Source organism: Gigantopelta aegis, chromosome 4 (genome assembly GCF_016097555.1).
Source record: "Gigantopelta aegis isolate Gae_Host chromosome 4, Gae_host_genome, whole genome shotgun sequence".
Taxonomy (NCBI): domain Eukaryota; kingdom Metazoa; phylum Mollusca; class Gastropoda; order Neomphalida; family Peltospiridae; genus Gigantopelta; species Gigantopelta aegis.
In genome coordinates, this window is record NC_054702.1 from 115,729,966 (window position 1) to 115,750,202 (window position 20,237).

Below are 20,237 nucleotides of genomic sequence, written 5' to 3' on the forward strand. Positions count from 1 at the left end.
CGAACCACAGCGGGTATAACTGCCTGTTACAGAGAGATCTAATAGATATACAGTTAGGAGAGATGTTTGGACAATCGTGTTTCATTCAGTTACGGGTATTATAGGATCCCCGTGACAACCATGTAAACGTATGAGCATAAGTATACAGGCTCACATATTTGTATTGTATTTTATGTTATTTATTTTATCTTTTTTGGTGGTGCACTGGCTGGAACGAGAAATAGCCCAACGGGCCCACCGACGGGGATCGATCCCAAACCGACCACTGGGCTACGTCTCGCCCCCGCCTACAGGATGGAGAGGCGAAATTATAATGCAGGATTTTATATACACAGTGTGTATCGAATGTATTGTAGTGTATTTCATATTTCAGTATAACTGCAAAATGGCGCGCGCACGCACACCCACACACGCATTATCGCTGCTGCTACAAAGTGGTGGGGCTCATGCCCTCCTCTTGTCCCTCCGCTTCCTACGCCAGTGCGTAATTGGGTATTTGAATTGTTCTCGTTACAAAGTGTAATTGTTAATCTTTAAAATCTTGAAAATAACTTAGATCTGAAAATAAAATCAACGCATATGCATATTTTATATCTACATCATGTATATTATATAAATTATACTGTTTACTAACGTCAACTGAATATTGATGATAATACTGGTCATGCAGTCTACATTTAGAACTTACATAAAATTTTACGTATATCTATATTAGTACTCGTAAAAAGTAGGAAAAATATTTTTCCATTCCAAAATTCAAGGCTTTTCATTTATCTATTTATTTATTTATTATTTATTTATTTATTTTATACGGAATTACCCGCATCAGTGATGGTCGATTTTGTCCACATTCTAGGTCAAGTTATCGTAAGCCGGTAAGAAAAACATGCAGTGATTGGTCAAAAGCGGAGGTGTGTCTTCTTGTGTGAGGTCACCGCAACATGCGCAGTAATCGACCTTTGTGAAAGAAATAGGGCCCAGTGAAACAAAGTTGAATGTTTAGCGGTAATTATAGAACACGTAAGACAGTACTGCTTGCTATGTCTATAAACAGATACCTCCCAGTCACAATAGCTAAAATGTAGATGTAAGCAAATCGAGCGTTATTTGTTATTTCGCGATTAAACACCCTGTTACGTGCAGACCATCAAGCAAGCCGGGTTCGTTTCGCAAATCAGCTGATCGGCGAAATTGACAAGGACGCGAGGTCCCGGTTCAACTGTTTACCTCTGCGCCGTGTATCGTTGTATGAACAGTTGACAGGGTGAGTAGCTTCGTGAGCGGTGAGACCACAAGTCTGTTGGATGGCAGACGAAACCACGTCGCTTAGAGATGAAGAGTCCATGCGATTCTTCCACGTAATTTGCCATCGAGACCCGAACACGAGGCGACAAGGCCTTGACGTGATTCAGAAAACGTTTGACGCCTGGCTCGACGGATACGGCAGCCCTCCCGACTCGAGCGGAAACCCGTCAGTCCTCAATGGTTTGAACACGGGACCTCTGGTCGCCGAGTACCTACCGGAGTTACTCCGTCTGTCCATCCAGTGTCCGTTTGACGATGTTGTGGAAAAGTGTGTCACGCTGCTGGAAGACATACGGGTAAGTGAGCAAATAGGCAACATTTCCATCTCCAAGTTTCAACAACGCCTAAGTGTAATGTTTGTTTATCAGGGGAGACGGGGTTTTTGGAAGGAACAGGGCTATTGTTCTATCCAAATAAAGAAATAAATAACAGCAACAAAATACGTTTTGTTGATGTTATTATTTTTAAAGGTGCATCATTATAATTACCTTGTTATATTTCACCATATTTACATTTGTTTGTGATGGCTAACCACTGATTAATTTATACCACACATAAATGTCTGGGTAACTCTTCAGAGAGTATCAGGCATGATGTAGCTCCGAAGGAAGGAAATATTTTATTTAACCATGCACTCAACACATTTTATTTACAGTCATTATATGATGTCGGATGTAGCTCTGAAATGCGAGGGGTTGTAGGATCGAATACACTCGATGGAGTCAGTTTTCCCCGTCCTAAAATGTACCACATCAAATGACATGTATTGTTCAGCCCTGAACAATGCAAATGATTTCGTCGCATACATATATATATGACAATTTATTTTCATTTGTCAACTAAAATTTTTAATGCTACTACAATACCGGTAATGTAGAGTGCTGTAGTTTTGTATGGGAAAGTGCATACTTAAAGATCCTTTGCTGTGTTGGAGACTGTCTGTGTTAAAGCTCGATGGTTACTCGATAGTGGAATAAGTCTGTACTAAAGCTTTCTGGTGTTTATGCGAGGTAGACAGACTACTCAGGCACCGCGGAAGCAAGTAGACATGGGGGGGGGGGTGGGTGGGTGGGGGTAGGGGGCAAAGTTTAGTGGAGTTCGGTGATATGCTCCCCTCTAACATTTTAAAAACTGAAATGCAGTTGACAATTATTAGGGGATATAGCCCCCCACCAGCTCCCTTTGCTCCATCATGGTTTCTTTGTGATGGAGAGGGTCTGTACTAAAGCTTGGTGGTTTCTTTGTGATGGAGAGGGTCTATACTTAAGCTTGATGGTTTGTCTGTGATGGAAGGGTCTGTACTGAAGCTTGGTAGTTTCTCTGTGATGGAGAGGGTCTGTACTAATGCTTGATGGTTTCTCTGTGATGGAGGGGGGTCTGTACTAAAGCTTGATGGTTTGTCTGTGAAGGAGAGGGTCTGCACTAAAGCTTGATGGTTTGTCTGTGATGGAAGGGTCTGTACTGAAGCTTGATAGTTTCTCTGTGATGGAGAGGGTCTGTACTAATGCTTGATGGTTTCTCTGTGATGGAGGGGGGTCTGTACTAAAGCTTGATGGTTTGTCTGTGATGGAAGGGGTCTGCACTGAAGCTTGATGGTTTGTGATAGAGAGGGTCCGTACTAAAGCTTGATAGTTTCTCTGTGATGGAGAGGGTCTGTACTAATGCTTGATGGTTTCTCTGTGATGGAGAGGGTCTGCACTAAAGCTTAATAATTTGTGATAGAGAGGGTCTGTACTAAAGATTGATAGTTTCTCTGTGATGGAGAGTAGGGGTGTAACGATATACTCGAATATTCGGTGCACCGAACAGCGATCTGTATCGTAGTTGCATTCGTATTCGTCACTAGCTAAACCAAATACACGAATACTTATATATAATGTTTACTGTATAATTTATGTTTCTAATTCATACTAACCAACGCAATAACGATTCGATCGTTTTTATTGTCCTTTTTTATATTAGGTCAACCGCATAGTCAGACTCATAGACCGATCCTTTTTTTTATATTCCATGCGTTGGACTGGTACTCTACATGCAGCTTGACTGCGCTTCTGTCAAAACACTGTATGACGTCGCATAGTCTCGTTCAACCAGCCAAATACGAGACATGGGCGAGTGTAATTCGTTAATTTATGCATTCTACGCAGTGCAACGTCAATAATGTTAACCAATATTCTAACGTTTAAATGGCAGCTCAAAGCAAAATATATTTGTATAATTCTTAACGAGAACTGGGTACTTGTGTAATGTGTATTCATGGATGTGAATACATATTCGTATTCGTCACCTCATATTCGTGATATGTATCGTATTCACCACCATGTGTATTCGTCACACCCCTAATGGAGAGGGTCTGTACTAATGCTTGATGGTTTCTCTGTGATGGAGACGGTCTGCACTAAGGCTTGATGGTTTGTGATAGTGTCTGTACTAAAGCTTGATGGTTTCTCTGTGGTGGAGAGGGTCTGTACTAAAGCTTGATGGTTTCTCTGTGATGGAGAGGGTCTATACTAATGCTTGACAGTTTCTCTGTGATAGAGGGTCTGTACTAAAGCTTGATGGTTTCTCTGTGATGGAGAGGGTCTATACTAAAGCTTGATGGTTTCTCTGTGATGGAGGTGGTCTGTACTAAAGCTTGATGGTTGTGGTCTGTACTAAAGCTTGATGGTTTCTCTGTGATGGTTGTGGTCTGTACTAAAGCTTGATGGTTTCTCTGTGGTGGAGAGGGTCTGTACTAAAGCTTTCTCTGTGGTGGAGAGGGTTTGTTCTAAAGCTTGATGGTTTCTCTGTGGTGGAGAGGGTCTGTACTAAAGCTTTTATCTGTGGTGGAGAGGGTCTGTACTAAAGCTTGGTGGTTTCTCTGTGGTGGAGAGGGTCTGTACTAAAGCTTTCTCTGTGGTGGAGAGGGTCTGTACTAAAGCTTGATGGTTTCTCTGTGGTGGAGGTGGTCTGTACTAAAGCTTGATGGTTTCTCTGTGGTGGAGAGGGTCTGTACTAAAGCTTGATGGTTTCTCTGTGGTGGAGAGGGTCTGTACTAAAGCTTTCTCTGTGGTGGAGAGGGTTTGTACTAAAGCTTGATGGTTTCTCTGTGGTGGAGAGGGTCTGTACTAAAGCTTTCTCTGTGGCAAATAGACTTGAGGTGGCAGGAGGTTCTCTCTGTCTGTCTGTCTCTCTGTCTCTGTCTCTGTCTCTCTCTCTCTTTTTCTCTCTGTCTCTCTCTCACTCTCACTCTCTTTCTGTCTCTCTCTCTCTCTCTCTCTCTGTGTCTCTGTCTCACTCTTTCTGTCTCTCTCTCTCTCTCTCTGTCTGTCTCTCTATCTCTTTCTGTCTCTCTCTCACTCTCTTTCTGTCTCTGTCTCTCTCTATCTCTTTCTGTCTCTCTCTCACTCTCTTTCTGTCTCTGTCTCTGTCTCTCTTTCTCTCACTCTCTCTCTCTTTCTGTCTCTCTCTCTCTTTCCGTCTCTCTCTCTCTCTTTCTGTCTCTCTCTGTGTCTCCCTCACTTCCCGGGGCTGGATGTAGCTCAGTGGGACAACACTCGCTTGATACGCGGTTGGTCTGGGATCGATCCCCGTCGGCTGGTATATCAAAGGCCATGGTATGTGCTATCCTGTCTGTGGGATGGTGCATATAAAAGATCCCTTGCTGCTAATCGGAAAGAGTAGCCCATGAAGTGGCGACAGCGGGTTTCCTCTCAATATCTGTGTGGTCCTTAACTATATGTCTGACGCCATATAACCGTAAATACAATGTGTTAAGTGCGTTGTTAAATAAAACATATCTTTCTTTCCCTCCCCTCCCTTCCTTCCTTCCTTCCCCCCCCCCCCCTCTCTCTCTCTCTCTCTCTCTCTCTCTCTCTGTGTATGTGTTCAGACAAATGTTGACATATCTGTATGTTACACATCTAATAGCCATAGTTCTAAAATGTTCTGAGGTTTCACTTAGCAATTATTCCTTTTCTTTCTTGTTACCTGAAAGTTAGAGCATTGTCTAACTATTTAATCCATATACATATATATCAGACATTTTCCTGCTAGATTATACATTCACACAAGTCTGGCAGTATTGCTAGATTATACATTTACACAAGTCTGGCAGTATTGCTAGATTATACATTCACACAAGTCTGGCAGTATTGCTAGATTATACATTCACACAAGTCTGGCAGTATTGCTAGATTATACATTCACACAAGTCTGGCAGTATTGCTAGATTATACATTCACACAAGTCTGGCAGTATTGCTAGATGATACATTCACCCAAGTCTGGCAGTATTGCTAGATGATACATTCACCCAAGTCTGGCAGTATTGCTAGATAGACGTAACAGATAGATATTTGGCTCACATGGACACCATATCATATCCATGCATCCGAGTTGGTGCCTATAAATACAAAGCACAAACCACCTGTCTGTATGTGAGACGTTATTTTCATTGTGCCGTCTCCTGTTGTATATCACACTGGGGGAGCAGACGTGCCTGTAACCACCTGTCTGTATGTGAGACGTTATTTTCATTGTGCCGTCTCCTGTTGTATATCAGACTGGGGGAGCAGACGTGCCTGTAACCACCTGTCTGTATGTGAGACGTTATTTTCATTGTGCCGTCTCCTGTTGTATATCACACTGGAGGAGCAGACGTGCCTGTAACCACCTGTCTGTATGTGAGACGTTATTTTCATTGTGCCGTCTCCTGTTGTATATCAGACTGGGGGAGCAGACGTGCCTGTAACCACCTGTCTGTATGTGAGACGTTATTTTCATTGTGCCGTCTCCTGTTGTATATCACACTGGAGGAGCAGACGTGCCTGTAACCACCTGTCTGTATGTGAGACGTTATTTTCATTGTGCCGTCTCCTGTTGTATATCACACTGGAGGAGCAGACGTGCCTGTAACCACCTGTCTGTATGTGAGACGTTATTTTCATTGTGCCGTCTCCTGTTGTATATCACACTGGAGGAGCAGACGTGCCTGTAACCACCTGTCTGTATGTGAGACGTTATTTTCATTGTGCCGTCTCCTGTTGTATATCACACTGGAGGAGCAGACGTGCCTGTAACCACCTGTCTGTATGTGAGACGTTATTTTCATTGTGCCGTCTCCTGTTGTATATCACACTGGAGGAGCAGACGTGCCTGTAACCACCTGTCTGTATGTGAGACGTTATTTTCATTGTGCCGTCTCCTGTTGTATATCAGACTGGGGGAGCAGACGTGCCTGTAACCACCTGTCTGTATGTGAGACGTTATTTTCATTGTGCCGTCTCCTGTTGTATATCACACTGGAGGAGCAGACGTGCCTGTAACCACCTGTCTGTATGTGAGACGTTATTTTCATTGTGCCGTCTCCTGTTGTATATCACACTGGAGGAGCAGACGTGCCTGTAACCACCTGTCTGTATGTGAGACGTTATTTTCATTGTGCCGTCTCCTGTTGTATATCACACTGGAGGAGCAGACGTGCCTGTAACCACCTGTCTGTATGTGAGACGTTATTTTCATTGTGCCGTCTCCTGTTGTATATCAGACTGGGGGAGCAGACGTGCCTGTAACCACCTGTCTGTATGTGAGACGTTATTTTCATTGTGCCGTCTCCTGTTGTATATCACACTGGAGGAGCAGACGTGCCTGTAACCACCTGTCTGTATGTGAGACGTTATTTTCATTGTGCCGTCTCCTGTTGTATATCACACTGGAGGAGCAGACGTGCCTGTAACCACCTGTCTGTATGTGAGACGTTATTTTCATTGTGCCGTCTCCTGTTGTATATCAGACTGGGGGAGCAGACGTGCCTGTAACCACCTGTCTGTATGTGAGACGTTATTTTCATTGTGCCGTCTCCTGTTGTATATCACACTGGAGGAGAAGGCGTGCTTGTATCTCTGATCTCTGGAGAACAGATGGAATCCTGTAGACTTGTTTGTTTTTCACACTCTACTGGCTTTATTATTATATATAACAGTAGACAGGATATATTTTCAGTGCCCAACTTCCTTGAGGAGTTAATTTCTAAACAGTGAAATATATTGGTCTACAAAGTTAGCCAGATAACACTATATATTAAAATCATCAAGAAAATGTAAAAATCTGATTAGTAAAAAAATAAATAATAATAATAAATTGAAGAATATATTAAATTAAATGAAATTAAAACACACATACAGTTTAATCATGTACCCATTGTCACTGAATTACTTTTGTTTTGAAAGAAGAAAAAAAAAAATATTTTAGAGAAATTATCCAATATGTTGTGAGTAGCCCAAACTGGATTTGGAAGTATGAAAAAAGAAGCAAGATGAAGTTTGATCTAGTACAAGCACTAGGACAATAAGAAACATGTTTAATAATCAACCACTGGTATTTTATACACAGTCTTGTTTTTAATATGTAATTATAATTGTTCAAAAGTGTCTGGTAGTCGACAATATTTTAACCATGTAAGAAAACTGGAATACAACTGGAATTCTTTTGTTTTTCTTTAAAGGTTACCAACAAACCCCTACTGTTATGTACAAAACTAATTTGCTGACATACAAAGTGAACATTATCAGTGCCCAACATGAGTGTTAAGCTGTTACTGACATGAGTGTAAACTGTTTAACAATGTAATAGCATGTTGAATAGAACTGTGTTATCAGGTCACTGGAAATATATTTCATATTGAGTAAAAGGTGCTTTTTATGTCACATTTGTATGACACAAGTGTGACCTTGACCTTTGAAGCATGTACTGTATCTGATTAGTTGAAATTCTCTATTCATTGGTAAGTGGTGGGATTTGCTCAGTCGGTCGACAACTCGCCTCAGGTGCTTGCATTGCAGGATCAAACCACTTCGGTGGATCCATTCAACTGATTGTGGGTTTTTTCTCAATCCAACCAGTACACCACAACTGGTCAATGGCCGTGGTATATGCTGTCCTGTCTGTGGGAAAGTGCATATACAAGATCCCTTGCTGCTAATGGAAATATGTAGCAGGCTTTCTCTCTAAGATTATATGTCAGAATTACCAAATGTTTGACATCCAATAGCTGATGATTAATTAATCAATGTGCTCTAGTGGTGTCATTAAACAAACAAACTTTTTATTCATCAGTAGATTTGTGTATGAAGATTGGTTGAGTTCTGTGAAGATTTTTTTTTTTTTTTCTAAATTATGACACTGATACATCACTGTTGGCTGATGGTGCTCTCTTTCAAGCCATTTGATGGCTGCACGTTGAGGGGCGGCAGTAACTAATGTTAAGGACATTCAAACACATTAATAACAGATGTATATATATATATATATATATATATATATATATATATATATATATATATATATATATTTATTACATAATGAGAATATATCTGTATTCTTATTGGTCAAAAACCAGTCACATGACCGTCCGTAAATAGTGGTATTGCCCTGAGACGGTCTCACCGGTCCGTCAAAAGTGATATTGCCCTGGGAGATTTAACCAACGAAAATGAAGATGAGACAAAATTCTATCCAATTAATGAGTAGGTAACGTAATGCAACGTCAACTGCTAATAATTCTAATGTAAACAAGCACAAACTTGTGACAAATCGCTTTGCTGTCCTTTGCTGATCTTTAGTCATACTGAGTTGAATTCCGCAAACACAACAAAAACAAGGTCAGTAATCATCAAATTGTGTATGGAATGTCTCGCAGATTTAGAAACGTACATGATACATCACAATGCAGTTGGAATCGGCACTCTCAGGATTTTATGTTGCAAATAAAAAAAATGCATTTGGAGGTAATCGGTAACTGTTCAGTATAAATGTATGTTAAGATTTATCAGATTTTGTGTTTTATTTTGCTGTTAATATGATTTTGACACTCTTGCTGGTTATAATGTCTTGAATTTGATTTTTGTCTTAGTAATGTTTCAACTGTTTATTTCCGCATTCCTCTGCGTGTCATACAACGTCATAGGATTACATGACATCACTAAATCCCATCATTTTAAGGCATTGTGGGAAATTATAAGTGTTGGCGTATTTCGATTCTGATAAACAAAGCAGGAATGAGTCTTATGGATGACATGTAATAAAACAATTATTGACCGCATTTCGGGCAATATCATGTTTTATGGACCGAAGAAATTGATATTGACCTCGTCTGTTGGTCTCGGTCAGTATCAATTTCTTCGGTCCATAAAACATGATATTGACCTCAATGACGGTCAATAATTGATATATATATATACACACACACACAGTGGACTCTGTCTAAACCGGACTCACTTCGTACCGTCGAAATAGTCCGGTTTACATAGAGGACCGGTTTATGCAGAGTTCATCCAGAGTTATGGTTCTTGAATGATCGACAACTCGCGATCAACAATGACATTTGAACCCATGGATGATTGGGAAACAGTCATACAAGCCAGACTTGCAATCGATTATTTCAAAGACATAAAAAATATACCTAAAGGGACATTCCCGAGTTTGCTGCAATTTTTAAGATGTTATCCACCAACAGAGACTTTTTAACAATTGTAATTACATATCAAATATATTTTTATGCATAAAATATTAGTGGCTGCATATTAAACGGTTTCTGGTCGTTCTAATATATGTACTAGGTTAAATTTAATTTTATTTCCAAAAACATTATTTATTTGTACGTACGAAATTATTTGAATACAAAATCCAAATCTAACGGCCTACCGCACGCAAGAAGAGTAAACTTCACACGAGTGTGATTACATTTTGTATTTGATCTTAATTGCGATGGCATCCTGATTACTCGGCAAGTGATGATCATTGTTCAACTAATTAAGCAGCCCAATCCGGTGTAGACAGAGGTAATTAATGCATGAACAGTTCTTTCGTTCTTGATTTTTGATCCAGAGTCCGGAGTAGACAGAGTACGGATTAGGCAGAGATTTTTACCCAAGAGTTAAACGGTAGCTGGACAGGGCTTTAGAAATGGACCGGTTTACGCAGAGATCTGGATTACACAGAATCCGGTTAGACAGTCCACTATGTGTGTGTGTATATATATATTCTTGGTATCTAGCGGATTTCTTTCTCGGCAGATTTTCATAAAACTTCATATATAGGAATAAGATCATGATATCTTGAATAAGTTCATGTTTCACTTCTCTGTGGTCAAGGTCAAGGTCACTGTTACTAAAGATTTGTCACTGCTGTAGTGACTTTATTTCTCATCTAATTTTCATGAAACTTCAAATAGGATCACTTAATAAAAAAAGAAATACGATATCACTGCTCTATAGTGACTTCAGTTCTGATTGCGATTTCAATGAAACTTTGACCTGAAAACACCTCTTTATAACAACATTACATAATCACAGATACGACCGGCCTCATTGGCGTTGTGGTTAGGCCATTGGTCTACAGGCTGGTAGGTACTGGGTTCGGATCCCAGTCGACACATGGGATTTTTAATCCAGATACCGACTCTAAACCCTGAGTGAGTGCTCCGCAAGGCTCAATGGGTAGGTGTAAACCACTTGTACTGACCAATGATCCATAACTGGTTCAACAAAGGCCATGGTTTGTGCTATCCTGCCTGTGGGAAGCGCAAATAAAAAATCCCTTGCTGCCTGTTGTAAAAGTGTAGCCTATGTGGCGACAGCGGGTTTCCTCTAAAAACAGTATCAGAATGACCATATGTTTGACATCCAATAGCTGATGATAAGATAAAAAATCAATGTGCTCTAGTGGCGTCGTTAAATAAAACAAACTTTACTTTAATCACAGATACCGTACACATTGGCAGTACACACACAGCCACTTAGAATCCTTGATTTCGTAGTGAGCCGACTGTGTCACATGCTGTCCCAGCTACCTGTAATCTGTAGACCTGTATTACTTTCGCAAATAAGCCTTTAGTCAGCCAATTAAAGGATTAAATACGGACAATCAAGCCTTCTATTTTCATGATATTTTGCAAACAAAACAGGTACCAGTCGTAGATGTCTTTAATCAAGGAATGATTAGACTGACTGTGAATGCGCCTTGTTTAGTATATTTAATGATGTTTTTTTAAAACATATTTAATATATGTTCGTGTATTTGTTGTTTTTAATAATAATGCAATGCATTAATTATTTAAATGCTATTCTATTATCAGTTAATATTAATTAGTATTTTTTGTTACGTCATTTTGGCAAAGAAGATAACTCATGATAATTTGATACAACAGCAATTTTGATAGAATGACAAAGTGACCCAGGGGTGAACATGGTCATTGTAATAAGGTCTGACTGTATATCCTATCTGTATTCTTCTTCTCACAGAACGACAAAGTGACCCAGGGGTGAACATGGTCATTGTAATACGGTCTGACTGTATATCCTATCTGTATTCTTCTTCTCACAGAAGGACAAAGTGACCCAGGGGTGAACATGGTCATTGTAATACGGTCTGACTGTATATCCTATCTGTATTCTTCTTCTCACAGAAGGACAAAGTGACCCAGGGGTGAACATGGTCATTGTAATACGGTCTGATTGTATATCCTATCTGTATTCTTCTTCTCACAGAAGGACAAAGTGACCCAGGGGTGAACATGGTCATTGTAATACGGTCTGACTGTATATCCTATCTGTATTCTTCTTCTCACAGAACGACAAAGTGACCCAGGGGTGAACATGGTCATTGTAATACGGTCTGACTGTATATCCTATCTGTATTCTTCTTCTCACAGAACGACAAAGTGACCCAGGGGTGAACATGGTCATTGTAATACGGTCTGACTGTATATCCTATCTGTATTCTTCTTCTCACAGAGGTAGCATCAATGATAGCATCATCAGCGATTACTGAAACTTGGTTTATAGTTGCAGCTATGGATGTTCATCACAATGCATATACAGTGAAACCTATAAAAACACGACCCTCTGATTGTGTAAAACGAACTGACTGCAAAACCTGACATTTTTCACTGTCACTTTTTAAACATTTGTACGGACCATAACCTCTGTAAGCCGTGTACGCGTTAAAAGTGGACTTGTTTCGGTTAGTTCCTAGATTGTCTCAGGCAACAGTTTCTTTTCAAAATCTTCATTAGCGATATTTGTAGTCAATTGAGAATTGATTAGCAAAATACTGTTTAAAGTTTTAACATTGAGTAGTGATATCTGAAACTTGAGTAGCAAATCGCAACACAATACTGAACAAAATATTCTGTCGTACAGTTCACTGTATAAACTTACAAAAAAAAATCTTAACATTGATTGGGATGAATATTTATGGATGTAACTGTCAGTGATATTGATTATGTTTGGAAGTGAGACTTTTAATTGCACAGAATTGTTGTTTCTTGTAAAGAAGATTATGTTTAAATAAATAATTGCAAATTGATATAGCTCCCTACAGGGTATACTGTAATTAGTTAACAATTTAAAAATAATGAAGTAACATTTGGTTGATATATAACAGAATTGTGTAGACAGCTATTTCATTGCAATTGGCCACACATGTTTTGTAAATTCACACACAGCACCCATTAATGTATTTCAAGTTTGTAGCCACACTGCACACGTCATGTCACATCCATTGTAGGAACAACTTGGGATGGCAGTGTGTCGTGTACTATTACCAGATCACTGTGGCCTACTTTTCAACGTCTACTACACATAATAGTAAATCCTTGTCCGGACCATATCTTGCATACAGAAGCATACAGGACCATCAAACCTCACATGTATGAATAATTTGGGATGGCAGTGTGTTGCGTACTATTACTAGGTCACTGTGGCCTACTTTTCACCGTCTACTACACATAATAGTAAATCCTTGTCCGGACCATATCTTGCATACAGAAGCATACAGGACCATCAAACCTCACATGTATGAATAATTTGGGATGGCAGTGTGTTGCGTACTATTACTAGGTCACTGTGACCTACTTTTCACGGTCTACTGCACATAACAGTAAATCCTTGTCCTGACCATATACAAAGAGTCTGGGTTTGATGGAATTCTGGTATACAGAGTGTCTGGTTTTGATGGAATTCTGGTATACAGAGCATCTGTTTTTGATGGAATTCTGGTTTATAGAGTTTCTGGTTTTGATGGAATTCTGGTATACAAAGCGTCTGGTTTTGATGGAATTCTGGTATACAGAGAGTCTGGTTTTGATGGAATTCTGGTATACAGAGTGTCTGGTTTTGACGGAATTCTGGTATACAGAGTGTCTGGTTTTGATGGAATTCTGGTATACAGAGAGTCTGGTTTTGACGGAATTCTGGTATTCAGAGTGTCTGGTTTTGACGGAATTCTGGTATACAGAGTGTCTGGTTTTGATGGAATTCTGGTTTACAGAGTGTCTGGTTTTGACAGAATTCTGGTATACAGAGTGTCTGGTTTTGATGGAATTCTGGTATTCAGAGTGTCTGGTTTTGACGGAATTCTGGTTTACAGAGTGTCTGGTTTTGAGGAGTTTCACAGTACTGTCATGGGGCTTCATCTGACACAGTTAGCTATTAGCTGAGTCCACAAAGTAACATGACAGAGAAACATTTATAAATATTGTTGTTTCTGTCAGTTTACTTCCATGACTTTTCAACCTGAGAATCACAATAACTGACGTTGAAACCTTTGACTGAAAAATCCTCCCACCCGATGTGAAAAATCAGTCACACATATAAAGCACCAGCCACACATATAGCACCAGTCACACATATAGCACCAGTCACACACATGAAGTACCAGTCACACATATGAAGCACCAGTCACACACATGAAACACCAGTTACACATATAGCACCAGTCACACACATAGCACCAGTCACACATATAGCACCAGTCACACACATGAAGCACCAGTCACACACATGAAGCACCAGTCACACATATAACACCAGTCACACATATGAAGCAACAGTCACACACACATGAAGCACCAGTCACACACACATGAAGCACCAGTCACACACACATGAAGCACCAGTCACACACACATGAAGCATCAGTCACACACACATGAAGCACCAGTCACACACACATGAAGCACCAGTCACACACACATGAAGCACAAGTCACACACACATGAAGCACAAGTCACACACACATGAAGCACCAGTCACACACACATGAAGCATCAGTCACACACATGAAGCACCAGTCACACACACATGAAGCACCAGTCACACACACATGAAGCACCAGTCACACACACATAAAGCACCAGTCACACACACATGAAGCATCAGTCACACACACATGAAGCACTAGTCACACACATGAAGCACCAGTCACACACATGAAGCATCAGTCACACACACATGAAGCACCAGTCACACACACATGAAGCATCAGTCACACACATATAGCACCAGTCACACACATGAAGCATCAGTCACACACACATGAAGCACCAGTCACACACACATGAAGCACCAGTCACACACATATAGCACCAGTCACACACACATGAAGCATCAGTCACACACACATGAAGCACCAGTCACACACATATAGCACCAGTCACACACACATGAAGCACCAGTCACACACACATGAAGCACCAGTCACACACACATGAAGCACCAGTCACACATATAACACCAGTCACACATATGAAGCAACAGTCACACACACATGAAGCACCAGTCACACACATGAAGCACCAGTCACACACATGAAGCACCAGTCACACACATGAAGCACCAGTTACACATATAACAGCAGTCACACATATGAAGCAACAGTCACACACACATGAAGCACCAGTCACACACATGAAGCACCAGTCACACACATGAAGCACCAGTCACACATATAACACCAGTCACACATATGAAGCAACAGTCACACACACATGAAGCACCAGTCACACACACATGACGCACCAGTCACACACACATGAAGCACCAGTCACACACACATGAAGCATCAGTCACACACATGAAGCACCAGTCACACACATGAAACACCAGTCACACACACATGAAGCACCAGTCACACACACATGAAGCACAAGTCACACACACATGAAGCACCAGTCACACACACATGAAGCATCAGTCACACACATGAAGCACCAGTCACACACACATGAAGCACCAGTCACACACACATGAAGCATCAGTCACACACATGAAGCACCAGTCACACACATGAAGCACCAGTCACACACACATGAAGCACCAGTCACACACACATGAAGCACAAGTCACACACACATGAAGCACAAGTCACACACACATGAAGCACCAGTCACACACACATGAAGCATCAGTCACACACATGAAGCACAAGTCACACACACATGAAGCACCAGTCACACACACATGAAGCACCAGTCACACATAAAGCACCAGTCACACACACATGAAGCATCAGTCACACACACATAAAGCACTAGTCACACACATGAAGCACCAGTCACACACATGAAGCATCAGTCACACACACATGAAGCACCAGTCACACACACATGAAGCATCAGTCACACACATATAGCACCAGTCACACACATGAAGCATCAGTCACACACACATGAAGCACCAGTCACACACACATGAAGCACCAGTCACACACATATAGCACCAGTCACACACATATAGCACCAGTCACACACACATGAAGCATCAGTCACACACACATGAAGCACCAGTCACACACACATGAAGCACCAGTCACACACATATAGCACCAGTCACACACACATGAAGCATCAGTCACACACACATGAAGCACCAGTCACACACACACATGAAGCACCAGTCACACACATATAGCACCAGTCACACACATGAAGCACCAGTCACACATATAACACCAGTCACACATATGAAGCAACAGTCACACACACATGAAGCACCAGTCACACACATGAAGCACCAGTCACACACATGAAGCACCAGTCACACATATAACACCAGTCACACATATGAAGCAACAGTCACACACACATGAAGCACCAGTCACACACATGAAGCACCAGTCACACACACATGAAGCACCAGTCACACACACATGAAGCACCAGTCACACATAAAGCACCAGTCACACACACATGAAGCATCAGTCACACACACATGAAGCACTAGTCACACACATGAAGCACCAGTCACACACATGAAGCATCAGTCACACACACATGAAGCACCAGTCACACACACATGAAGCATCAGTCACACACACATGAAGCACCAGTCACACACACATGAAGCATCAGTCACACACATATAGCACCAGTCACACACATGAAGCATCAGTCACACACACATGAAGCACCAGTCACACACACATGAAGCACCAGTCACACACATATAGCACCAGTCACACACACATGAAGCATCAGTCACACACACATGAAGCACCAGTCACACACATATAGCACCAGTCACACACACATGAAGCACCAGTCACACACACATGAAGCACCAGTCACACACACATGAAGCACCAGTCACACATATAACACCAGTCACACATATGAAGCAACAGTCACACACACATGAAGCACCAGTCACACACATGAAGCACCAGTCACACACATGAAGCACCAGTCACACACATGAAGCACCAGTTACACATATAACACCAGTCACACATATGAAGCAACAGTCACACACACATGAAGCACCAGTCACACACATGAAGCACCAGTCACACACATGAAGCACCAGTCACACATATAACACCAGTCACACATATGAAGCAACAGTCACACACACATGAAGCACCAGTCACACACACATGAAGCACCAGTCACACACACATGAAGCACCAGTCACACACACATGAAGCATCAGTCACACACATGAAGCACCAGTCACACACATGAAACACCAGTCACACACACATGAAGCACCAGTCACACACACATGAAGCACAAGTCACACACACATGAAGCACCAGTCACACACACATGAAGCATCAGTCACACACATGAAGCACCAGTCACACACACATGAAGCACCAGTCACACACACATGAAGCATCAGTCACACACATGAAGCACCAGTCACACACATGAAGCACCAGTCACACACACATGAAGCACCAGTCACACACACATGAAGCACAAGTCACACACACATGAAGCACAAGTCACACACACATGAAGCACCAGTCACACACACATGAAGCACCAGTCACACACACATGAAGCATCAGTCACACACATGAAGCACCAGTCACACACACATGAAGCACCAGTCACACACACATGAAGCACCAGTCACACATAAAGCACCAGTCACACACACATGAAGCATCAGTCACACACACATAAAGCACTAGTCACACACATGAAGCACCAGTCACACACATGAAGCATCAGTCACACACACATGAAGCACCAGTCACACACACATGAAGCATCAGTCACACACATATAGCACCAGTCACACACATGCAGCATCAGTCACACACACATGAAGCACCAGTCACACACACATGAAGCACCAGTCACACACATATAGCACCAGTCACACACACATGAAGCATCAGTCACACACACATGAAGCACCAGTCACACACACATGAAGCACCAGTCACACACATATAGCACCAGTCACACACACATGAAGCATCAGTCACACACACATGAAGCACCAGTCACACACACATGAAGCACCAGTCACACACATATAGCACCAGTCACACACATGAAGCACCAGTCACACATATAACACCAGTCACACATATGAAGCAACAGTCACACACACATGAAGCACCAGTCACACACATGAAGCACCAGTCACACACATGAAGCACCAGTCACACATATAACACCAGTCACACATATGAAGCAACAGTCACACACACATGAAGCACCAGTCACACACATGAAGCACCAGTCACACACATGAAGCACCAGTCACACATATAACACCAGTCACACATATGAAGCAACAGTCACACACACATGAAGCACCAGTCACACACACATGAAGCACCAGTCACACACACATGAAGCACCAGTCACACACACACATGAAGCATCAGTCACACACATGAAGCACCAGTCACACACACATGAAGCACAAGTCACACACACATGAAGCACCAGTCACACACACATGAAGCATCAGTCACACACATGAAGCACCAGTCACACACACATGAAGCACCAGTCACACACACATGAAGCACCAGTCACACATATAAAGCACCAGTCACACACACATGAAGCATCAGTCACACACACATGAAGCACCAGTCACACACATGAAGCATCAGTCACACACATGAAGCATCAGTCACACACACATGAAGCACCAGTCACACACACATGAAGCATCAGTCACACACACATGAAGCACCAGTCACACACACATGAAGCATCAGTCACACACATATAGCACCAGTCACACACATGAAGCATCAGTCACACACACATGAAGCACCAGTCACACACACATGAAGCACCAGTCACACACATGAAGCACCAGTCACACACACATGAAGCATCAGTCACACACACATGAAGCACCAGTCACACACACATGAAGCACCAGTCACACACATATAGCACCAGTCACACACACATGAAGCATCAGTCACACACACATGAAGCACCAGTCACACACACATCAAGCACCAGTCACACACATATAGCACCAGTCACACACATGAAGCACCAGTCACACACACATCAAGCACCAGTCACACACATGAAGCACCAGTCACACATATAGCACCAGTCACACATATGAAGCACCCGTCACACATATAGCACCAGTCACACATATGAAGCACCAGTCACACACATGAAGCACCAGTCACATATATAAAGCACCAGTCACACACATGAAGCACCAGTCACACACATGAAGCACCAGTCACACATATAGCACCAGTCACACATATGAAGCACCAGTCACACATATGAAGCACCAGTCACACATGAAGCACCAGTCACACACATGAAGCACCAGTCACACACATGAAGCACCAGTCACACATATAACACCAGTCACACACATGAAGCACCAGTCACACACATATAGCACCAGTCACACACACATGAAGCACCAGTCACATATATAAAGCACCAGTCACACACATGAAACACCAGTCACACACATAAAGCACCAGTCACACACATGAAGCATCAGTCACACACACATGAAGCACCAGTCACACACACATGAAGCACCAGTCACACACACATGAAGCACCAGTCACACACATGAAGCACCCGTCACACACACATGAAGCACCAGTCACACACACATGAAGCACCAGTCACACACACATGAAGCATCAGTCACACACACATGAAGCACCAGTCACACACATGAAGCACCAGTCACACACACATGAAGCACCAGTCACACACACACATGAAGCACCAGTCACACACACACATGAAGCACCAGTCACACACACATGAAGCACCAGTCACATATATAAAGCACCAGTCACACACACATGAAGCACCAGTCACACACACATGAAGCACCAGTCACACACATGAAGCACCAGTCACACACACATGAAACAGTCACACACACATGAAGCACCAGTCACACACACATGAAGCACCAGTCACACACATGAAGCACCAGTCACACACACATGAAGCACCAGTCACATATATAAAGCACCAGTCACACACACATGAAGCACCAGTCGCACACACATGAAGCACCAGTCACACACATGAAGCACCAGTCACACACACATGAAGCACCAGTCACACACACATGAAGCACCAGTCACACACATGAAGCACCAGTCACACACACATGAAGCACCAGTCACATATATAAAGCACCAGTCACACACACATGAAGCACCAGTCACACACACATGAAGCACCAGTCACACACATGAAGCACCCGTCACACATATAGCACCAGTCACACATATGAAGCACCAGTCACACATATGAAGCACCAGTCACACATATGAAGCACCAGTCACACACATGAAGCACCCGTCACACATGAAGCACCAGTCACACATATGAAGCACCAGTCACACATA

At 42.2% G+C, this 20,237-nt stretch overlaps 1 protein-coding gene across 1 annotated transcript in view; it reads left to right on the plus strand.

Moving 5' to 3' along the window:
* The first annotated feature begins 1,043 nt into the window (after positions 1-1,043).
* The window catches only part of LOC121371861 (sestrin-1-like), a 49,259-nt gene continuing 30,065 nt past the window's right edge, over positions 1,044-20,237 (plus strand). The window contains exon 1 of the mRNA XM_041498069.1: positions 1,044-1,601. Within this exon, the coding sequence (XP_041354003.1) occupies positions 1,305-1,601 (297 nt within the window). The 5' untranslated portion in view covers positions 1,044-1,304. The remainder of the gene's footprint in view (positions 1,602-20,237) is intronic.